Source organism: Eriocheir sinensis, chromosome 1, assembly GCF_024679095.1.
Source record: "Eriocheir sinensis breed Jianghai 21 chromosome 1, ASM2467909v1, whole genome shotgun sequence".
In the NCBI taxonomy this organism is placed as follows: domain Eukaryota; kingdom Metazoa; phylum Arthropoda; class Malacostraca; order Decapoda; family Varunidae; genus Eriocheir; species Eriocheir sinensis.
Genome location: NC_066509.1, coordinates 1,990,909 through 2,015,243, shown reverse-complemented (window position 1 = coordinate 2,015,243; position 24,335 = coordinate 1,990,909). Strand labels below are relative to the sequence as shown.

The window sequence follows — 24,335 nt, the reverse complement described above, 5'->3', positions numbered from 1 at the left end:
AGTGCACTGTGAAGTAACTAAGTGCATGGTGTGAAGCATAGAAGTGTTGAGAAGGAGGACCTAAGAAGCGATACAAAGCGGAACATGTCAAAATAAGAAATTATTATAAAATGTTAGACAATTAGATATACAGATAAGGAGTTTGTTACTCATGATGGCTCTGAGAGAATAAGGACGTTAAAGGAGATGAAGAACAAGAAGATAAAGAAGGAAGAAGACAGGAAGAATTGAAGAAGTAGAAGCAGAAGAACGAACAAAGTTTTGCCCCTTTTCTTCATTTTACTCACAAATCATACACTTCCATTAGTTATCATATCACTTATCTTACTTGTAGGCAATTCCTCTAAATAAAACTCAACAGGAAATTCAGACCATGTATTGTAGTGAATGTAACAAAGTCTCTGCCTATTTTGTACTGCCTCCACCCTTTGCAGCTCCTAAATACCCCTGACTCATGCTGTCTTGCCCTTTCTTGTACAATTAAGTCAAAAGATCCTGCCACAGCCGTCTACCATGAAAGACACAGTATATAGTCATGGTGGTGGCTTACTAGCAACACATGGACTAGATCAGACATAAGAGATAATAAGAAGTCAAAATACTGCAGAATGCCCTTAGAACTTGTACTATAGTTATTAAGAACAAGGAACCAGCTATCCACCTTCTAAATTACGTTTGCAAGAAATGATACAAATAAAATACAGAATTCTTCGTTGATGTTGTATAGGAATTTCTTAACTCTCTATGGAATAAAATATAAAAGATTAAGTTACCCTTTGAGCTTGTCATGATAATACTGGACTGTCTGAATCAGGTTTTAGGTTAGCATTATTAGCTGGCAACAGCAGGAGTGATCGAACAGACTGCAAACCTTGATATACTCTAAGCGCCAAACTCACAGTTCAACACAGTGGCTTTGTAATCACCCAAACCAAACTTTTCAATCTTCTACACTCCATAATGGTTAAGTTTTACATGCAACACCAGATACACAAGAGACTTTCCATATGGTTTCCTCAACTTTCTTAGCAAAAATATGGATGCAAAACACTACACAAGGCATTTTTTAAGTCTTTGGTATTGGTTTGGGGGCTTACTAACCCATCACGGCCAACTGTGAAAGTGGCCCTAAGTAAGTCTGGTTAGAGTTTGGTCTCAGAAAAAGATATCTGGTTACACAGCAACTGTTAAGTAAATAATAAGTAAAAATAGGTGGGCAGATTGCAAACCTTGAGTAAGTCTGGTTATAGTTCAGTCACAGAAAAAGATACTATTTGGTACCACAGGAAGTGTTACGTAAATAAGTAAGGATAAAAAGTAATACAGCTTGGTAACTATTCTTCTTTACAACCAAGAAGAATACCTGACTCAATGCACACAGCACCTAATGCCCTGATAGTTGTGCTCCTCTCTAAACCATGAACTCACTGAAATCGCTAATTCTATTCCTTCTTAAGTGACTGGTAAAGGCATAAAACACAACTTGATAACTAGTCTTCTTCACAACCAAGAAGAATACCTGACTCAATGCCCACACTTCCTAATGCCCAGATAGTTGTGCTCCTCTCTAAACCAGGAACTCACTGAAATCATTAATTCTATTCCATCTGAACTAATTGGAAAAGGCATAAAACACAACTTGGTAATTATTCTCATTCACAACCAAGAATAATACCTGACTCAATGCCCACACTTCCTAATGCCCTTATACTTGTGCTCTTCTCTAAACCCTGAACTCACTGAAATCATCGATTATATTCCTTCTTAAATGATTGGTAAAGGCATAAAACACAACTTGGTAATCATTCTCATTCACAACCAAGAATAATACCTGACTCAATGCCCACACTTCCTAATGCCCAGATAGTTGCGCACCTCTCTAAACCAGGAACTCACTGAAATGGTTAAGTAACTCGATTCCTTTTGACTATATTCTTGCACCCATGGATAGAAACACACAAGAACCATTTAAATTGACTAGTATCTTACATATTCTCAGACACTTTCAGCTCCCACAACTATTTTCAAAGGTCACAGAGGAGAGAACTTGGGTTTTCATGTAGCAGAAGCCTCATCAAACTATCACCAGGCTCATAAAACTACTCATGGAAATACCCAACGCAACCTCTACGAAAGCCTTGGATATGCTTGAGAGGAGCTGGGATTTCATGAGTGTTTCTGGATTTCACGTAGCAGAAGCCTTGTCAAACTATCGCCAGGCTTGTAAAACTATTCATGGAAATACCCTTAACAAATGTGGGTGTGGGCCTTGATATGCTTGAGACTATGGGGTTAAATCACTTGAGCAATAGGTAACAAGTATATATATGTGTATTGTATAAAACAACAAGTATAAAGAGTAAAAATGCATTCATAACACAACGAGACACAGGTCCTTATTCTTAAACGTATCAGGCTCCCAATACGACTGTTTCCGAAGCCCACAGAGAAGGTTAACCATGTTGTCATGGAGGGTGACTTTTCCGTTTAAGATACAGAAGTCAGGGAGAACTATCACGAGCATCACAAAGCAGTCCATGAAAACCCAAGCAACTTCTATGAGAGGTTTTTCAAACAGGCGAACTCACCGTTGCCAGATTATCGTACTCAAAGCATAGTATTTACCGGTTTCTGATGCCTAACTGCGGCCAAGAAACATCAGGATCTAACTCTTTTAACGATAACTATAAATGAGTTTCATTATTGGAGCCCAGAAGACAGTTGAGGGGTAGGAAGTCGGGAAATATAATCGGCTGAGTACGACAATCCAGCAACGTTGGGTGAACTGAGGTGCTGATATGTTTAACAATACCGACCGCAGCCCCTCAGCCTCTTGACCTAGGGGAAGGCCCAAGTCACTCTGGGGTGGGGCCGTCAATCACATGAGTGTCCTCCAGGGTGACGTAGCAGGTGTCGGGGGAGAGGCACGGTGCGGCCTCTTGTTCCAGCAGCAAGAGGGAGTTGGTGCCTTGCTTCAGCACCCCGGCAGGCACATACAGCGTCACCTGTGGCCCCACCTCAGGCCAGTAGCGCCCCAGGTTGAAGTGGTTGACCCATGCAATGCCCTGAGAGGAGGAATCATTACTAAAATATTTCACCAGTAGATTTTTACTTAAAAGTCGAATTATGTTAAGTTCTATAGCTGAAACTTATCTATGCTTACCCTAACCAAGAGATAACCTTACTTCAAACTTAAGGTCATATTGAGTCAAGTTCTGCATCTGAAACTCTATCTAATTGAAGGAAAAGTTTATGTTATACCCCAGCCAACATAAGCAAGGTCATGACTCTCTTTACTTACATCACTGATATTCAAAGCATTCTTATAAGCACATACGACACCCTGAAAATATTATGATCTTGATGTTTAATCCCTTGGCTGCGGATTTCCTACAAGAAGACATCACCAAGCTACAGGAATGGAACAAAAAGCGGCTGCTACAATTCACTGAAGGAAAATATAAAGTCATGCACTTTGGGTGGGGAAATCCAGCATACCAATACCACGTGGGAAACACTCCACTCACCACCACAGAGGCAGAGAAAGACCTGGGAGTATGATATGTTACCAGGCCACCAGTGAAGGCGAAAACCGTGCCAATCGCAGCAGACAGGTTAAGCCCCAAATTAACTTCTCTTCTTGCCTCTCACTCTCTTTCCTCTTGTTGGGGCAGCATGTAATGAGCCTTTCTGTTCCTGATATTTTTTTTTTTTTTTTTTTTTCCACTCGACCTCCCTACCTTGCCGTAAAAAAAAAAAATAGAATAAAATAAAAATAAATAAATACTACCTCCTCACCTTGTTCCAACCATCCAGCCTTAGGAAAGTGTCCATGGGGTGAGAGGAGTTGTCCGGAACCTCAAAGGACCCACTGTAGAAGGTCATCCCACCCTTTTCTGTGCCCATCAGGCGGTGCATCGGCAGGCGCTCCGAGGTGGCCCAGCGATGGAGGCGGGATATGGCGGAGGCGAGGCGCTTGGAGTTGGTGAGGGGGAGCGGCACCATGGACCAGTTCTCAAGGGTGTGGTCGCTGATTGTGGCGTTGGTGGTGAGCCCCTGAAAGACACACAAAACTGACCTCCAATGACCTCTCTTTTGGCCACTCTTTCTGTTTTCTTTTATCAGAGCAGCATTCTAGTGGGTCTTTTATGTTGTTTTTTGTCATTTTTTGTCTTTGAGCTCCCTCTCTAACTGTAAAAAATAAACAACCCCAAAAAAACAGTTACATCTCTTCCTGTCCCTTCCAACAGCCTCACCTTGAAGTCATTGATGTGGGAGCCAAAGCAGATTCGTCCCTGGCTCTCCACAACGATGCTGATGGTCTGGTTGGGCCGTGCATAGATGGCCAGGTCGTACATGTCCTGCTCGCGGCTCACCATCCCGGCAAAGGAGGCGTCCACGAACACGTACCCGCGGTCGTGGATGTCCCCGAGGGTGAGGCGCGCCGGATCAGCCTAGCATTGATGGATGTAAGAGGAAATTAGGAAGTGAAAGGAACTGTAGGTACTGGAAGGAGAGGAAAGAGGAAGTTATTAAAAGAGGAGCTTGGAAACAGGGCATGAGGTGAGGTGACTGGCTTTACATGCTGGTAGAAGAGAATATAATGCAGTTGCTAATGGTTATGAGAGAAGATTGAGAGGAAGGTAGAGGAAGGTACTGGAGGGAGAGGAAAGAATGGGATGGGAGGGAAGGAATGGAATAGGAACGAATCAATTTACGTCCATGAAAGGCCTCAGAATGTTGGTGATAAGTATCCAGGGCTTGACTGTCATTTGAAAAGAAGAACAAGAAGAAAAAAGAAGAAAAGAGCAAAAACAACAAGAAAAAAAGATTAAAAACAAGGCAACCTAACCTAACCTAACCTAATACCCCCTCACTGAACCTACCAACCCCAAACCAAACCACCCCCACTTACTATCCTGAAGGGAAGGACTGTCTTGTACACCACAATGCCGTTGGGGACCAGGAGCTGCTCAAAGGTCAGCGGCCACTTGTTGGTGACGGTCTGGAGGAGGTCGGCCATCTGGAACACACTCCCCGCGGCCGCCACGCAGCGGCAAGTACTGGAAGGAGAGGAATAAAGAAGTCACTGATGGAAGACCTTGGAAACAGGGCATGAGACTGACCTGATAGAAGAGGTAAGTACTGGAAGGAGAGGAATAAAGAAGTCACTGATGGAAGACCTTGGAAACAGGGCATGAGGTTAAGTGACTGACTTTATATACTGATAGAAGAGGAGTAAAGTTGTTGATGGATATAAGAGGAAACTAAGATGTGAGGGGAATTGTAAGTACTGGAGGGAGAGGAATAAAGAAGTCACTGATGGAAGACCTTGGAAACAGGGGATGAGGTGAGGTGACTGACTTTACATACAGATAGAAGAGAATTAAGTTGTTGAAGGATATAAGAGGAAATTAGGATCTTAACAACATCATTTTTAACATCATTACACAGAATCTCCTCAACACAGCATCGCACCATAACAGAACCATCCCTCGCATAGTTCACCTTGCTCGTCAGGTTACGGATGGCCCAGTACTTCTCAGTGGGGTCGCCGGCCTCTGAGAGCGGCGCATCGTAGTCGTAGGAGGTGGGGCAGGCCTGGAAGGTGCTCCCGAGGTTAGATCCTGCAGGGAGGGGACAAGGAAGGGGTAACGGTGAGGAGGGTGAGGGAAGGAATAATGGATTGACAGAGATAGATGGATAGACTGAGTGTGTGATGGGGTGCACTGAGATGAGATTAAGATAGGGATAAACAAAGGGTGTGACAAGGTGCAGTGAGATAGGAAGGGCGCTGTTAACAAGGAAGAAGGATAGAGAAGGGTTAGAGAGGGCAGATACGGAAAGATAAAGTGAAGCAAGGTTTGAAGGGGACTTTAGACAAGGAAGGAAAAGATAAAGAGGATGAGGCAGGGTTTAAATGGTGTGTAAGAAAGGGCAATGAGGTACAAAGAGATCCATGGACAAGGAGGAAAGAAGAAGGTGAGGAGAGGGTGAGACTGAGCAGATACAGATAGACAGTGAGGTAGGAAGGGAGGAAACCGTAGACAAGGAATAAGTCGAAAAGGTAAGGAGAGTGAGACAGGGAAGATACAGATAGACAGTGAGGTAGGAAGGGAGGGAACCATAGACCAGGAAGAAGTAGGAAAGGTGAGGAGAGTGAGACAGGGAAGATACAGATAGACAGTGAGGTGGGAAGGGAGGAAACCGTAGACAAGGAATAAGTCGAAAAGGTAAGGAGAGTGAGACAGGGAAGATACAGATAGACAGTGGGGTGGGAAAGGAGGGAACCATAGACCAGGAAGAAATAGGAAAGGTGATACAGATAGGAAATCATGCATCAAGGGAAAGCAGGATAGGGTAAAATTTTCCATATATCCCTATTTGTAGTACCTGCCGTGAAGCCGAAGGAGGTACCACCGTGGAACATGTACATATTAACTGAGGCGTTGAGGGCAAGAATCTCGTCCATGGTCTTGATGATAGCCTGAGGAAGAGACGAGGAGGGGAAGATGATAGTAATGGTGTGTGTGTGTGTGTGTTAGGTTGGGTTAGGGCAGTGAAGGGGAGCAGGATGTTACTTCTTTTTGGTAACTAGTTTATATGTTTATTTAGGTTAACATGTGTCTTTCAAGAGGAGGGTATCAGGACACCTCTCCTCCCAAAATTGACCTATCTTTCGGCCAATCCTCTTGACTCTTTCATAGGAGCAGTGAGTAGTGGACTTTTTTTTCATTATTGTTTCCTTTTTTTTTGCCCTTGAACTGTTTCCTCTATTGTAAAAAAAAATTGTTTGTGTTTTATGAAGAGGTGAAGATGATAGTAATGGTGTGTGTTTAGGTTAGGTTAGGTTAGGGCAGTGGGGGGGGGGGGCAGGATGTTACCCCTTTATGGTAGCTAGTTTATATTTCTATTTAGGGTAGCAAGGTTATGGTGCTTGGGGTGGGGCAGACAGGCCTCACCTCCGTCTCAACATTGGCATGCGGGGCGCCCCAGTGGTCCAGCCAGCCGGGGTAGTACTCGGAGTTGACCAGCGGCCCTCGCGGTTCAAACAGTCTCATGGCCTCAAAGGCTGCCTCGACGTCTGTCCCTGCATCACCACAAGGCAGGGAAGTTACTAATGTTATCCCAAATATTTCGGGTATAGTAACCAGATGGGAAAAATGACTGATAACAAGAAAAATAACTACTCCCAAAGACTTCAGGTATCGTAACTAGATAGGAAAATGATGGATAACAAGAAAAATAACTAGCATAATCCCAAAATGTACGGCTATGGTAACGAAATCGGGAAAATCTTGTGATAGAGGTAAAACTTATTTGTACACTACGAGTTCTATCCACATCCATACTTCAACACTCTTCCTATCATATTAAACTTTATCTAACTTATTTATATACTACTGCACATCTGTATACTTTAATAATTCATAGTGCGAGTTCCTACATCATCCTTAACCTGGTAGCTGCAGGGATCATGTTTCTTAAAGGCCCCTATGCAAGAAAATGAGAAAAAAATCATCACTCACGCAAACCATTTCATAATACATATCAACGCATTTGTGATCAGTTTATGGATCATCTATTTTGGGGGGTTTGTATCATGGCAAAAATTTGGCCCGTCGCTGGTACACAGTAAAGCCACAAATTTGGCCCATTGCTGGTGCTAAGTTAAACATATTCCAATACTACTCTTTCAAGCCTATCTTCTTATACCTGAAATTTGAATAGCTGAACACTTTAAATATCAGCGTTTGAGTCCTTCAACCTCCTCCAACACTCCCTCAAACCTTTTATATTAAACCTGAACCCATTACTGTACATCTCAACACCTTCTCCAACACTCCTCTCTCAGTCTTCCTTACCCGGGCCAAAGTCCACAGTGGCATAGACGTCCGGGATCTTGCCACACTTGAGGTAGTTCACTCCAGCCCCGTCCGTGGTGAAGAGAACTGCCTTGTCCCCCACGCCCGCCCGCACCAGGTCCCGCATGTGGCTGGTGTAGGCGAAGTCACAGTCTGGGTAACTTCCATACTCGTTCTCCACCTGAAGTATTGACAGAAGGGAGGAGAAAGGGAAGGGAAGGAAGAGGAGGAAGAAAGGGAAGAGGAGCAGGGTAGGAGAGAAAGACAGAGGAAGCAAAAGGGAAAAGGATGGAAAGAGATGGAAAGAAGAGGATGGAAGGAAGGGAAGGGACAAAGGAAAAGGAAGGAAGGGAAGGGAAGGAAGATGGTGCAAGGAAGAGAATGGAGGAAGGGAGGAATGAAAGGGTAGGAGAGAATGACAAAGGAAGCAGAAGGGAAAGGGAAGGAAAGAAGGGTGTAAAGAAGATGGAAGGAAGGATAGGGACAGAAGAAAAGGAAGGAAGAGGATGGAGGGAAGGGAAAAATAAAAGGGTAGGAAGAGAAAGGAAAAGAAAGGAAGGAAAGGAAGGGTAGGGACAGAGAAAAAGGAAGGAGGAGGAGGATGAAGGGAAGGGAAGAATAGCAGAATAGGAAGAGAAAGGAAACGGAAGGGAAAAACAAAAGGTTGGATTGGAGGATAAAGAGAAAAAGAAGGGAAAAGGAAGCGAGGACGAATAGGGGAAACAGAAGGAGGATGAAGGAGAGGAAGGAACAAAGAGAAAACAGAAAGAGAGAAGGATGGAGAAGGGACGAAGGAAGAATAAGAGGAAACAGGATGAGGATGAGGGAAGGGGAGAAGGAGAGAAGAAGGAAAGAAGAAGGGAATAAGAAGGAGAAAGAAGGGAAGGGAAGAATGCAAGGGAAGGAACAGAAAGGAAGAGGAGGAAGGAGAAGATGCTTATTAATTTCTTTCTCTTTCTTACATTTATTTATTTTCCTTCAAGAGAAACACACTAAAAAGAGCCTCTACTGTAAACAAAGAGGGCAGCGTCTTCCTATAATGTGGAAAATCAATAAATATCAAACAGTGTCATGGAAAACAAATCAACAAGCACACACTATCTCCTCGGCTGATAACATTCAACCTCAGAGAACCAATAACACACCTTACTTGGGGAGCTGACAGGTGTGGGTGAGTGACTAATTACCAGCTGACCTTTCCCACACACCTGCCTCAGAAACAGCCCTCCAGTTACTACGGAGCAAGAGGGGGGGGAGGGGTCAGGGGGGGAGAGAGAGAGAGAGAGAGAGGAGGGAGATGAGCTAACAAGGGAGATAGGAGATTTACTACACAAAGGGGGGTTCAGGGAGAGGGGAAGGAGGAAGATGAGCTAGCAAGGGAGATAGGAGATTTACTACACAAAGGGGGGGTTCAGGGAGAGAGAGGAAGGAGGAGGATGAGCTAGCAAGGGAGATAGGAGACTTATTACACAAAGGGGGGTTCAGGGAGAGAGGGGAAGGAGGAGGATGAGCTAGCAAGGGAGATAGGACACTTACTACATAAAGGGGGATTCAGGGAGAGAGAGAGGAAGGAGGAAGATGAGCTAGCAAGGGAGATAGGAGATTTACTACACTAAGGGGGGTTCAGGGAGAGAAAGGAAGAAGATGAGCTAGCAAGGGAGATAGGGAGATTTACTATATTACCGGGGGGTTCAGGGAGAGAGGGGAAGGAGGATGATGAGCTAGCAAGGGAGATGAAGGAGGCATTTACTTGAGGTAAGGGGGAAGGGAGAGGGGAAGGAGGCAAAGTTACTAAGCTGGAGAGTAAGGATAGAAGAATAGAGGCAGAACAGCACCACTATTCCTATGACACACCTCACCTCTATACCACCTAAGACCCACACATACCATCCCACCACGTTGAGGAGTCGGCTAGCATTAGAGGGTTTGGGAAGGGAGGCAAAGTTACTAAGCTGGACGGATGTAAAGGATAGAAGAATAGAGGCAGAGCACAGCACCACTATTCCCTATGACCCAATGACACCTCTAATGACCACCACTTAAGACCCCAGTAACATATCCATCCACGTACTTGAGGTCGGCTAGCATTAGAGGGTTTGGGAAGGGAGGCAAAGTTACTAAGCTGAACAGATGTTAAGGATAGGAGAAGAATAGAGGTAGAGCACAGCACCACTATCCCCTGATCCAATGACACCTCTAATGACCACCACTTAAGACCCCAGTAACATATCCATCCACGTACTTGAGGTCGGCTAGCATTAGAGGGTTTGGGAAGGGAGGCAAAGTTACTAAGCTGAACGGATGTAAAGGATAGAAGAATTGAGGCAGAGCACAGCACCACTATTCCCTGTGACCCAATGACACCTCTAATGACCACCACTTAAGACCCCAGTAACATAATGACCTCTAAGGAGTTACTCACACAATATTACTCCTCGACTCACACCTATACCTCACCAGTTAGTCACAGAAAGCATTTAGAGTTATGAGGGACGACTGCTATGAGGAAATAAAATAAAAAAAGAGGAATTTTGTACAGGTTAGGGAAGGCAAAGGTTGGAGATATTTTACCAGCATGAGGAGAAATATTAATAAAAAACAGAGGGAAATATTTTACTCACTTGGGTCCGAGCTCCTCAGCCTCATGTCCTGGTTCTTATTGAGCAGCCAGTACGGTAAACCACCCTGGCAGGAGAGTCAGCCATTAAGTGAAGTGAAGCGAAGTGAAGTGAAAGTTGAAGTGAACTATTATTATCATTACATCTTCCTACCTCTTCCCTCTCTCTCACTGCTTCCTATCTCTCTAATATCCTTCTCCAATAATATTTAATACATCTCTTCTCCCTGAACTCCTCTGCAAAAAACACCATCCTATACTACCTAAGACACCCACCCACACACACACACCAGAGCCTTCTTATAGCACCAGGCCTCACCATGTCCCTCTCAGCATCTGCAAAGGGCCCAAGACGCAGGATGACGAGTAGGTCCTCCTCCTGGGCTGTTTTGAGGAAGGTCGGCAAGTCGAGTATGCCGTCGAAGTTGTACGTTCCCTCCTCTGGCTCATGGCTTGCCCACTCCACGTATCTGAGGATGAGGACAAGGAGGCTGGAGGACTAAAAAATATCTGGAGATGGCGTGTGGAGAGAGACATGAGAAGGATGATTGCCGAGAGTGGGAGTATATGGTCATTGAGAGTGAGAGACTCTTAAGGGAAAATAGACGTTAAACAAGAGAAGAAGGGAAAGGAGGTGAAACGTCCTGAAATGGTTTGGACATGTGGTGAAAATGAATGAAAACTAACCTAACCAAGCAACTAGGTAACTAATCAACCGACCTCACCTAATTAAACCTAACCTAACCGACCTATCTAACTGGTAAAGGTGTCAACTAACTGCCAGACTCACGCACGTTTGCAGGACATTGAAGCCGGCCCTGCGCATCTTCCTCAGCCTGTCACGCCAGTCCGAGGGCAGCACGCGGAAGTAGTGGATGGACCCGGCCACGTAGCGGAATGGCTCGCCGTCCTTTAGGAACTGGTTGTTGGCGTAGTCGATGGTGAAAGTCCTCTCGTCATCTCTAACCTTCGACTGTGTTGGCTGGTGTGGAGTGAGGTGGCAATGAGATATGAGGTTGCGTTTTGGAGTCATATCTTTAAACATTTTATTAGACTAGGCTTTCACAGGAGTTTGAGGCATTTCTTTGGGTAGTTTTATGACCCTTCTGGTAGATTGACTCTTCATCTGTACCGTGAATCTAAAAAAACACTCATTAGAACCCGAGTGATCTCCTTTCCGGCCTTTGGAAATAGCTGATGTGAGGACTGGAAGTGTCTCAGAAAACTGATATTATCTTTCCTCTATTCTCTCTCTCTCTCTCTCTCTCTCTCTCTTGCTCATGTTAAGTGATAGGGTAGCCTTAAGTCATTGCAAGGTAGCATTATCATGATCATAATTACCATTATCATTATTATTGAGATCATTGAAAAGACATTACAGGAAAAAATAATTGATATAGACCCAGAGTACTGTCTTGGCCCCTTACCTCTGCTATGGCCCCTCCCAGTGCCACCAGGGTCAGGAGAGCCGCCAAAAGGGCCATGGCAGGAGTGTTGGCCGGCCACACAATGATTAAAAGGTCACCTGGGGAAAAAACATGGTTAAACTCTAGTATCACACCTGTTTAAGCCACCCCCAAACCTATGTATGCCTTCAGCTAAGAAATATTAACCTGTTATCACTTGGTTAGTTAATAAATCAAAATAATGAGTGATTTGGGATGACAACAGTTAAATGAAATAGCTCTGTCTTTGGTAGTGGTGGTGATGTCTGCTTGTGTATAGTAGCTGTCTGTGGTGGTGGTGGTGAATTCTGGCTGTGGTGTTGGGTGGTGGTGGTATATGACTGTGATGGTTGTGGTGTATAGTAGCTGTCTTTGGTGGTGATGAATTCTGGCTGTGGTGTTGAACTGATTGAGGTGGTGGTGGTGTTGAAATGACTCAAGTGGTGGTGGTGGTGGTGGTGACTGGTTGTGATGGTTGTGGTGTATAGTAGCTGTCTTTGGTGGTGATGGTGATGAATTCTGGCTGTGGTGTTGAAATGAGTAAGGTGGTGGTGATGATGTTGGGCTGACTGAGGTGGTGGTGGTGATGAATTCTGGCTGTGGTGTTGAACTGATTAAGATGGTGGTGATGATGTTGGGCTGACTGAGGTGGTGGCGGTGGTGGTGGTGATGGTGATGAATTCTGGCTGTGGTGTTGAACTGATTAAGATGGTGGTGATGATGTTGGGCTGACTGAGGTGGTGGCGGTGGTGGTGGTGATGAATTCTGGCTGTGGTGTTGAACTGACTACGGTGGTGGTGGTGGTGGTGCAGGTGTTGTTGAGTCTTGTGACCTTGATATATATGTACAGAACACGCCCCCTCTCCTCCCTATCTCTCCCTCCCTCCGTATCTACCCCTCTTCCTTCCCCCCTCCCTCTCTCCCTTTTCCTTCCCTCCTCTCTTCTCTCCCCTGTCACTCCCTCCTTTTCTCCCTTCCTCTCCCTCCTCACACCACTCCCCCTCTTCCTTCCCTCCTCCTCGTTCCTCCTTTTCTCCCTTCCTCTCTCGCCCTCCTCCTCTTTCGTCGTTCCTCTCCTCTCCCTTTTTCCTTCCTTCCTTTTTTCTCTCTCAATTCTTCCTTGAGAGAGAGATTCAGGCACAGACAGACAAACATATAAATAGACCGATAGAAGGGGAGATAGTACAGTAACACATTAAGAATCATGTTACTTTTAAGGCGGTGTCACACTGGGCCTTTTTCCTTCAACCGCATTTGCGTTGGGCGGCCGTTCCGGGCGTGCGTCACTGAGGTCAGCTGATCACAGTTTCACAGGTGGTGTTCGGGGTGTTTGCCTTTCCAACGGCACTCCTTGTCTTCAAATGTTTTCTCTTGTAGCGCCCGAATTTTCTCTTTACTTTAACTCCATACGAATACCACGTGTTACGAAACACACGAGAAAGTAATCCAGACAAGGAAAGGTTTTGCCGGCGCCGGGGATCGAACCTGCGACCACCAAGACGGGAGAGACACTCCTTAACCAGTCGGCCAAAGAGGTGCGTACTATAGAGTCCCGACATAGGCGGCCCTGTGTATAAGGCTGCTGGGCGCATAAACACCTATGAAAGCCTTGTCAAGTATTTTTTTTCTACAACAAAGGAGACAGCTCAAAGGCACACACAAAAAACGAAACTATATTAAAAAAATAAAAAGGCCGCTGCTCGCTGCTCCCAAATACCATGTGTCAACTCCTGTGCAGATGACAAAAACTCGGATCTTCAAGTCCCTCCCTGTCTTAGCCTGTGGGGGGAGTCTCAACGCCCTGCCCCTGCTGTGGGTGGTGTGGGGGTCTGGTGCAGGGCCCACAGCTCCACCGTCAGGCCCAGGGGGGAGTCTCCAGGTTCGACAGGTGCTGGGGGGGGGGGAAGGCACCATATCAGAACACTCCTTACCCTGAGAGCATGTCAAGATACATAACACAGCAACATTCAGTAGATATTTGCCATTAAAGCCTCATGTAAACCCAGCTATTAAAACCTCTTGTAAACCCAGCCATTAAAACCTCTTGTAAACCCATGCAGCTATTAAAACCTCTTGTAAACCCAGCTATTAAAACCTCTTGTAAACCCAGCTATTAAAACATCATGTAAACCCATGCAGCTATTAAAACCTCTTGTAAACCCATGCAGCTATTAAAACCTCTTGTAAACCCAGCTATTAAAACATCATGTAAACCCATGCAGCTATTAAAACATCATGTAAACCCATGCAGCTATTAAAACCTCTTGTAAACCCAGCTATTAAAACATCATGTAAACCCATGCAGCTATTAAAACCTCTTGTAAACCCAGCCATTAAAACCTCTTGTAAACCCAGCCATTAAAACCTCTTGTAAACCCAGCCATTAAAACCTCTTGTAAACCCAGCCATTAAAACCTCTTGTAAACCCAGCCATTAAAACCTCTTGTAAACCCAGCCATTAAAACCTCTTGTAAACCCAGCTATTAAAACCTCTTGTAAACCCAGCTATTAAAACCTCTTGTAAACCCAGCCATTAAAACCTCTTGTAAACCCAGCCATTAAAACCTCTTGTAAACCCAGCCATTAAAACCTCTTGTAAACCCAGCCATTAAAACTTTTTGTAAACCCAGCCATTAAAACCTCTTGTAAACCCAGCCATTAAAACCTCTTGTAAACCCAGCCATTAAAACCTCTTGTAAACCCAGCTATTAAAACCTCTTGTAAACCCAGCAATTAAAACCTCTTGTAAACCCAGCCATTAAAACCTTACCTTATCACTTGTGTGAGTCTTCCCCTGCATAGGAACAGCTGCGTCATCCAGGGGTAGACCAGGGAATCAACCACTCATATCCACGGTAGACCAGGCAATCGACCACTCCTCCAGGGGCCAGTAGACCAGGAATTCAACCACTCAGCGGATGACCGGTGTTGTGTAGCTCTCCAGTCTGAAATCGAGGGAGTTTGTAACCTAACTGATCATGGATATTAATCAGTGTTTTTACTCAAAGACAAACTGTGTGCGATGAACATTCAGCGACTCGGAAATAATCACTGGATATTTACGACACAATAACAAAAATATCTGACATCACACCTGAACCATTGGATACCTGTGACATTATCCATGAAGGCAATTAGGGCACTCACTCACCAGGACGTCTCAGAATAAGTGCGCCGAGGACTATTATCGAGGCTAACATGGCTGTGGTCCGGGGCGTGGAGCCTCATCAACGGTGACGAGGTGTTCTGTTGTTGAAGCTCGGCCGTGGAGGTTTCTTGTTGCCTGTTCTTTACTAACTAGAGAGAGAGAGAAAGACACAGAGAGATTGAGAGATAGAGAGACAGACAGAGAGAGACCGAGACAGAGAGAGAGAGAGAGAGAGACAGAGACAGAGCAACACACACACACAGACATACGCACAGTGCAGTGAGGGAGAATTAAGCCACACACACACAGACGTACACAGTGCTGGGAGGGAGGAAGGACAGGCAGCATGGCGGTACATTGTTTATTACGGAACGAAATTCGCGTTACAGCTGCAAGGTGCTCTCAACCACAATGCCTTACAAAACCAGCGGTAGTTACCTCCTCCTGCTGCAGCGACCTCCCCAAGACGGAGGGCCCCCAGACCCCGCCCAGCGAGGGGGCGCCTCCCCGGCCACCTGGTCAAAGGAGCAGCCCTCCATCTGGCAAGCCATGGGTTCAATCCTGGGACTGAACTTGCAGCCGGCCAGACGAGCAGCCCTCCCTCAACCAGTCAGCCAGAGAGGTGCGCCCCCGCCGACAGGGCCCAGAAGCCTTCCGCATCGGGCGGATCACCACAGCCTCCTCTTCTGCTGCTCAGGAACACAACAGGCTAAAAGGCAACAGTTACACACACGGACATATAAAAAAAAGAAATCCTAACCGACATCTCAGAGGGAGACGCCCAAAGGCGGCAGACCCAAACGCAGAACGGAAAACGCCCGTTCTGTGAAAGAGCCAACCGTCGTACCCCTAACACCTAACACCCTAGGCCCCACCAGCCTCCTCATGTGAGGAAAACTGGTCCTCAGTTTGGGCAGCTCGGAAGGAGCTACCCTGGCGACAAAGCTCTAACACAGACTGGCCCGCGTAAAACTCTGCCGCCTAAACTATCACCTTGCCAGACCTCCCTACGGGAGAATCTGACATCTATCTGCGCGTCTTTCAAGCGTTGCTCCGACTCCTAACCGCCCGACCACCCGTCCGCCCGTTCCCACGTCGCCCGCCCGCCCATCGCCCATCGCCCCCGCCACCCGCCCGCAAGCGTGCGAGCAGAGGTACGACGGCGTCAGTGCGGCGGAACGTAGCGCACGGTTCCGTGCGTTTGCGACGGTGGCCGTACGGCTCAGCGTAGACGCTGCTGCCTGCCTACCTGACCGAGGGTGGCGTGCCCGCCCGACAACCTGACCGCAAGGTGGCCTGCCTACCTATCTGATGGCCCGACTGACAGCCTGACCACCAGATAGCTTGCCTGTCACCTGCTAGCCTGACTGCCAGGTGGCACACCCGCCCGTCGGCCTGATGGACAGACAGCCACGCCTATGCCTTCCTGACACAGTGATTAGCTAAGTCCCCCGCCAACACCCCACACAAAAAAAAGACACTCACACAAAAAAAAAACTCACACACCCTACATAACCTGCACCGTAGTGCTACCCAAACCTCAGCTGCTCCCGCGTTGCACACCGCCACCGCCGTTGATCGCCCGGCAGCATCCACCCAGCGCCTCGCCAGGGACAACAGCTAAAGAGCTAGGGAGGAAGGGGGTTATGGGGAAAAAAAACATGCATAGAAATGAAATCCTAGCAGTCACACAGCAACACACAGCAAAAGGTCAAACACACGGCAGGCCTGCCATCACACACACAAACACACACAGCACACACTAAACCAAATACCGTGGATATACCGTAGTGACGTGATGTGATGTCCTCGCTGCCTCGCGCCTCCGGACTGCCACACACACACACGCTAGCTATTGGGTATAAACACACGGGAAAAAGGCATAGACATCCTAAATAAAAATAACACACACAAGCACTCAGCGGGGGTTTGGGGAGGCAGACGGAGGAGGGCCAGTTAGCATGGGAAAGGGGAATCGCCCTGCACCAGGAAATGGATATGGTCTTGGCACCCCCCCCCTGGCGTGAAGGTGTACCCAACACACCAGGCGGTAAGGCTCGACACAACCCAAATCCCAGGAGGTTCATCCCCCAACCCACTTCCAGCCCACCAACCATTCTACCCCACCCGCCCTTACCCACTGAGCACCCACAGACATACACCAAAAAAAAGACTCCACTCCCATCAGACTCCTTGGAAGAAGGCAGCCTGATCCACCTAATAAAAAAGCCAGGCTCAACCTTACGGAAGAGTCTGGCAAAACTTCGGCGGAGACAACGCGAAAGGCAACGCCTGGCCAAGCAGAGCCCGACCGCTCTGGCCCCCGGAAGAGAGACCAGAGTAGCTAGAGCCGGCTTCCTCCTACGGAGAAAACCGACAAAAAAAACTTCAGACATCTCAGAGGGAGACCGTCTGAAGGTGGAAGACTCAAACGCAGAACGGAATCACACCCGTTCTGTGAAAGAGCCAACCGTTGTTACACCTAACACCCTAACACCCTACACCAGCTAAACAAACACCCTACACCCTGACGTGCTGCTCCCGCGCTGCGCCGATGCTCTCCACTTACGCGCCTCTGAAAGAACAAGACCGACTTAGACACAACCCAGGAGACCGTGACGGAGAATTAGACACACTATGAAAATTATACAAGAGCAACAGTGTTTAATGATCTCGTTATTTGACCGACTATCATTTCATTACTGTTATTGGTATTGTTATATTCATTACTATTATTGGTATTATCAAAATCATTATCATTGTTTACCTGGACGCCAGAGGATACAGGCAAGGGACGACACACGCTACCACCTCCATCGACGTGTCTCTCCAGCCGGGGCAACACGCTGGAAGTACAGGGAGACTCAGACATGCGGAGAGGCAGCAGCGGAGACATCCAGACATCTCGGCTCAGACACAGGTGGCTGCTCCATTAACCCGGCAGCAGCGACGGGCCAAGTTTGTGGCTTTGCCGTGTAGCAGCGATGGGTCAAGTTTGTGCCAGGATATTTAAACCCCCCAAAAATAGGCTGGTTAGGCTATACAAGGCCATGGCTTTATCTAACCTCTTCTTGAATGTATCTATGGTATTGGCACCCACAACATGGCCCCCAAGCCTGTTCCACTCATCCACCACTCTGTTAGTAAACCAATTCTTGCCTATGTCTTTGTTGAATCTGAATTTGTCTAACTTAAAACCATTGCCACGCGTCCTACCTGGCTCTTTTACTATCAAAATCTTATTGACATCCTCTTCATTAAATCCCTTCATCCATTTATAAACATCGATCAGGTCTCCTCGCAACCTTCGCCTTTCTAGAGAGTGTAGATTTAACTGCTTCAGCCTGTCTTCATAAGGCGAGTTTCTCACCCCCTGAATCATCTTTGTCATCCTCCTCTGTACAGATTCTAACACCTTGATATCCATTCTATAGTAGGGGGACCAGAACTGAACTGCATAATCGAGATGAGGTCTAACTAGTGCTAAGTAAAGTTTGAGGATGACTTCAGCGCTCCTATTGCTCACGCTCCTTGAGATGAAACCAAGTACTCTGTTGGCACGATTTTTGGCCTGAATGCATTGAGCACTAGGACTCCTAAGTCTCTCTCACGCCCAGACCTGCTTAGAGGAGTGCCATTTAAGGAGTAATTGTGTGAGGGGTTATTCCTGCCAACACTCAGAATGCTACACTTCCCGACATTGAATTCCATCTGCCACTTCCCCGCCCAATCATATAGTCTGTCAAGCTCATCCTGGAGAACGCTAGCGTCCCTGTCTGATTGGATTACTCTACCGACCTTGGTGTCATCTGCGAACTTGTTGACATCACTACTAATTCCTGTGTCCAAGTCATTGATGTAAATAATAAAAAGCAGAGGACCCAGCACCGACCCCTGAGGGACTCCACTCGTAACACTGCCCCATTCAGATTTCCTACCATTGATTTGCACTCTCTGCTTCCTACCACTGAGGCACGCCCTGATCCAGTTCAAAACTTTACCAGCTACGCCGTGAGCCTGTAATTTTAGTAATAGCCGGTGATGGGGAACTTTGTCGAACGCTTTACTGAAATCTAGATACAATATGTCACAGTTTTCATCTCGGTCAACTGCCTCGATTACTTTAGTGTAGGTGTTGTGAATCATGAATTAAATTATGCTTTTCTAGATGGTCCAGAATGCTCCCGGCTATAATTTGTGGCTTTACCGTGTAGCAGCGACGGGCCAAATTTGTGGCTTTACCGTGTAGCAGCGACGGGCCAAATTTGTGCCATGATTGAAACTCCCCAAAATAGATGATACCTAAACTGATCACAAATGCTTTGATATACATTATGAAATGGTTTGTGAGCGGGGTAATTTTTCTCATTTTTCTCGCTTGGAGGGACCATTAAGAAACATGACCCCTGCTGCTACCACCACCACCGGGTTAAGGTCAACAAAATTGTAATGCCAAAATTTAATTAAGTACAGGAAAGGTAGAAATTAGGGAGGATAAGTAGTTTTAAGTATTTTTAAGAATGTATAAATTCCATCGCTATCTCTCACGTACTTAACTGAATTTTTCTTAACTAAAAATGGTCAAATCATCACTTATCTCCTCTATTATGCATATATAATCATTTTTGCAATTACTAACATTATATACTCATTTAAATCAATTTTCACACGTATACAAATATTGTTACATGTACCCTGTACTGTCCAAACCCCTTATGCAAGAGTTAACCAGCATCTCCACTCTTTCATCCCTATACTGTCCAAACCCATTATGCAAGAGTTAACCAGCATCTTCATTCTTTCATCCCTGTGCTGTCCAAACCCATTATGCAAGCGTCAACCAGCATCTCCACTCTTTCATCCCTATACTGTCCAAACCCATTATGCAAGAGTTAACCAGCATCTCCACTCTTTCATTCCTATACTGTCCAAACCCCTTATGCAAGAGTTAACCAGCATCTTCATTCTTTCATCCCTGTGCTGTTCAAACCCATTATGCAAGAGTCAACCAGCATCTCCACTCTTTCATCCCTATACTGTCCAAACCCATTATGCAAGAGTTAACCAGCATCTTCATTCTTTCATCCCTGTGCTGTCCAAACCCATTATGCAAGAGTCAACCAGCATCTCCACTCTTTCATCCCTATACTGTCCAAACCCATTATGCAAGAGTTAACCAGCATCTCCACTCTTTCATCCCTATACTGTCCAAACCCCTTATGCAAGAGTTAACCAGCATCTTCATTCTTTCATCCCTGTGCTGTCCAAACCCATTATGCAAGAGTCAACCAGCATCTCCACTCTTTCATCCCTATACTGTCCAAACCCATTATGCAAGAGTTAACCAGCATCTTCATTCTTTCATCCCTGTGCTGTCCAAACCCATTATGCAAGAGTCAACCAGCATCTCCACTCTTTCATCCCTATACTGTCCAAACCCATTATGCAAGAGTTAACCAACATCTTCATTCTTTCATCCCTGTACTGTCCAAACCCATTATGCAAGAGTCAACCAGCATCTCCACTCTTTCATCCCTATACTGTCCAAACCCATTATGCAAGAGTTAACCAACATCTTCATTCTTTCATCCCTGTACTGTCCAAACCCATTATGCAAGAGTCAACCAGCATCTCCACTCTTTCATCCCTATACTGTCCAAACCCATTATGCAAGAGTTAACCAACATCTTCATTCTTTCATCCCTTACACTGGTAAACTCTGGGGCACCCTTCCTGTGTCTATATCTCCTCCTGCCTTCGACTTGAATTCTCTCACGAGGAATGACGTATCGAGACGCCTCTCCTCCCGAAACTGACCTCCCTTTCAGCCGCTCATAACTTTTGTTTCTGAAGGAGCAGCGATTAACCCAAGAACATCGGCAGACCCTTTTCTGGGCTTTCACGAGTCATGGCTGTGGTACGGTGGATCCTAAAATGGGCTTGCCACAAAACCCACAATTCGAGCTAATTCTAGGCGATGGTGGCACAGCGCAACCCACCATGCATGCCCCGGGTCATTGTGGTGGGTGAGTGATCTTGAGGTGGGCTTTTTGTCATGGGTGGTGCTGTAAGGTCATGGCAGACTGAATTAGCTATCCACACAGTAACCACTTGTCAAATTCTCTGCATTTGACAACAAGTGACTCTCAGCTAGATGCCACAAGACTGTTTATTTTGTGACAAACACCACACAAACAGAATGGAGTTTGAGCAGAAGGAAATATTCTTAATGGCTTTGTGGTTATGAGAGGAGCAAGATGGCGCCACTATAAACACTCGCCTGCGCCAGAACGGGCTGGGCCGACCATCAGGCCCCACCAGGAAGATGCCTACCGGCGCAACAGGCAACGATGTAAAAAAAAAAAATAATAATAATAAATAAATAAATAAATAAAAAAAGGTACTCTGATGTACGTTCCATGCTCTTTTCTGTGTCTCAAAATGCTGTGTGATGTTGACTTTTCTAGGCCACTTCTCGGCTTTCCCGTTGCCGACGCCCACGGGTTAAGGCCTTCCCAGCAGAGGATCTATATAGTGACGTTTGGAAATTGGGACTTTTTGTCGGCGCGTCAGTGTATAGACGTTTGCTCTCATTTGCCCACATTAGATAGCAGCATGGCGCCACTATAAACACTCGCCTGCACTAGAACGGGCTGGGCCGACCATCAGGCCCGACCGGGAAGATGCCTGCCAGCGCAATAGGCAGCAACGTAAAAAAAATAATAAATAGAATAAAAAAATAGAAGATTCCTTACTACTGACAAAATTAACAAAATAAATCGCCATTGGACATCTCAACCCCCTGGACACTTGCCGACATTGCCTCTGAAGGACAGTCACCCTTGTGCCTTGTGGGATATGCAACGCACATCAGCTGACACCGGGAACTTTTGCATTTTTTCCTAGTTTCTTTTATTATCATAGTCTATCATGTCAGGGAGAAAGAGACCTCTTGAGCCGGAGGAAATGACTCCTTTAGTAGCCGAGGATATAGGTGCTGATTTTTTTGGATGATTTTGATGATCCTGACTCATGTACCATCAGTGGTTACACTCTAAACCTTCATTTAAATGTATCAATATACATATAACCAGTCTAACTTAACCCTTTCATTGCTAAACGCTTGCAGCGGGCGTTAGGCGTCTTTGCTGGTGGTGCTAAACGCTCACTGCGACATCCAGCCGCACTCAAATCTCCCGCGTATGAGTGTGTTCCAGCACTAATTCTCACAACACAGGATTGCCAATTGAGTGTGTTTTATACTAAACTTGGTGGAAAATCATGTCAGCCCAGCGCGGCAAATCTACGGACGAGCAACTGGTGGATGTTCTTGTCCAATATAGCAAAATTTTTACATAGCTTCACCTGACGGATTCTTTGACCAAATAGTTGTACATTTTTCAGCTGTCAATACTGCCCTGCCAGCACCCCATCATCAAGAGATCTACAGTAGTTGCCTTACGGCTGACCGTCGCGCACGTAGAAATGTACGTCTTCACAGGCAACACCCCCTGAACGTGCCTGTATGTTCGCAGGAGAGGCTTACATTACTGAATCTTATAGATCTTGGCCTCCTCTTTCCATTGATGGTTTTGTTTTGAAACTGTGATGAATAGTTTGTGAGATACAGCGGTTAAGAGAGATTCCCTTCCCCTGCTGGGGTGTCCGAGCGCACCTGAGGGGATAGTCTCGTTGCGAGCGCTTAGCAACGAAATGGTTAAATAACATCTATATATAGATGTAAATGTTTGTTCAGTTTTGCGGCAGAGTCGATATAGAAACGTCACTCTGGAATGCCCACTTGCGGGGAATCTATACACACATATGGATGTTTAATGACGAGATTTTCTATTCTCTTTTTTCTATTACTCTCTCGGTCCCACACGTCCTCTGCGTGTATTGAAACACATGGGAAATTAATCACAACAGGGAGAGGGTATGCCCCGGCTGCCTGGGATTGAACCTGCGACCAGCGTGACGGGAGAGCCACTCCTTACCGAGTCGGCCAAAGAGGTACCCCACTGGCTGAGTGGGTTATGGGAGGCTCGTTCATCAGGCCGCACTACAGATGAACATCAACAGCGTCTATACAGACTATTTTTTGGGGGGGTTGTACATACGTCTCCCCTGCCGCCGGGAAGGGGTTAACAGGCTATTTTTAAACCTATTTTTTGGGGGGTAGAACATATGTCTCCCCTGCCACCGGGAAGGGGTTAACAGGCTATTTTTAAACCTATTTTTTGGGGGGTAGAACATATGTCTCCCCTGCCGCCGGGAAGGGGTTAACAGGCTTTTTATAAACCTATTTTCTTGTTGCCCTAGAGCGGTTTCTTTAGCTGTAAAAAACAATATCCATTATCCACACAACTATATCAAAATGCTTACCGGTCTCCCCAGCTGAAGAGGTCACGGACAGAGGAGGTCACGTGCGCTCCCCCCAGCCCATGTCCCCCGGCGCCCATCTCCCGGAACACAGCTACACAAACAAACGCTAGCTATGGGTATAAAAAAAGATTACGTGCAAAAAGTTCACACACAAAAAAATACATCCTAACAAAATAATAGTGCGAAGGCATAACGCCAACGCACACACACACAATCATCGACAGGCCTGCCATTCACACAAAGACGCACACAAGAGAACCCACTTAACCAAACCGTTGGTGTCGTCGCGATGAGTCCTCTGCATGGTCCGTCCGCGGCATCCTGCAAAAACAGAGAAGCATATTAGAAAAGGGAACATTAAGGGCCGCTTCCACAGTCCATCATGGTCTTTGTAACACTCCCGAACCAAGCTATAGAATCCCATACTGTTCTAAATGGCGCAGTCTTCTATGACACACTAAATACACAGAGCTTTTCCTGTATTGTGTTGTCAAATTTGTGAACTTGAATATAAACACCATCTCAGCTTACTTGTCTCTCAATCTCATCTCCCTTCCCTTTCCTTCATATCATAAACACAGCTTTTCCTGTATAGTCTTGTCAAATTTGTGAACTTGAATATAAACAGGATCTCGGCTCACTCGTCTCCCAATCTCATCTCCCTTCTCCTCCCTTTCCTTCGTACCATAAACACACAAGACCTTTCCTGTATAGTCTCGTCAAACTTGTGAACTTGAATATAAACACCATCTCGGCTCACTCCTCTCCCAATCTCCCTTCTCCAACCTTTCCTTCGTAGCATAAACACACCAGACCTTTCCTGAATAGTCTTGTCAAACTTGTGAACTTGAATATAAACTCCAGACACCGTACAA

The 24,335-nt window shown here is 46.0% G+C and overlaps 1 protein-coding gene and 2 long non-coding RNA genes across 3 annotated transcripts; all 3 read right to left on the bottom strand.

The window, feature by feature from the left end:
* Positions 1-360: 360 nt before the first annotated feature.
* LOC126980185 (beta-galactosidase-like) lies at positions 361-12,007 on the bottom strand. The gene is given in 14 exon segments (XM_050855265.1): positions 361-3,065; positions 3,799-4,056; positions 4,257-4,454; positions 4,916-5,047; positions 5,049-5,063; positions 5,509-5,627; positions 6,394-6,487; positions 6,963-7,090; positions 7,866-8,796; positions 10,083-10,117; positions 10,487-10,550; positions 10,802-10,952; positions 11,277-11,464; positions 11,910-12,007. Coding segments are annotated over 14 exon segments (2,580 nt in total). The 5' UTR covers positions 11,967-12,007; the 3' UTR covers positions 361-2,855.
* Positions 12,008-14,076: 2,069 nt separating this feature from the next.
* Positions 14,077-16,142, bottom strand: LOC127003820 (uncharacterized). Its single transcript, XR_007757438.1, has 4 exons — positions 15,079-16,142; positions 14,568-14,872; positions 14,268-14,517; positions 14,077-14,188 (listed from the first exon to the last, which is right to left on the bottom strand). It is a non-coding gene; the product is annotated as an uncharacterized LOC127003820 (long non-coding RNA).
* Positions 16,143-16,290: 148 nt separating this feature from the next.
* On the bottom strand, positions 16,291-23,665 carry LOC127003780 (uncharacterized). Its single transcript, XR_007757401.1, has 3 exons — positions 23,461-23,665; positions 17,843-17,921; positions 16,291-17,650 (listed from the first exon to the last, which is right to left on the bottom strand). It is a non-coding gene; the product is annotated as an uncharacterized LOC127003780 (long non-coding RNA).
* Positions 23,666-24,335: the final 670 nt, after the last annotated feature.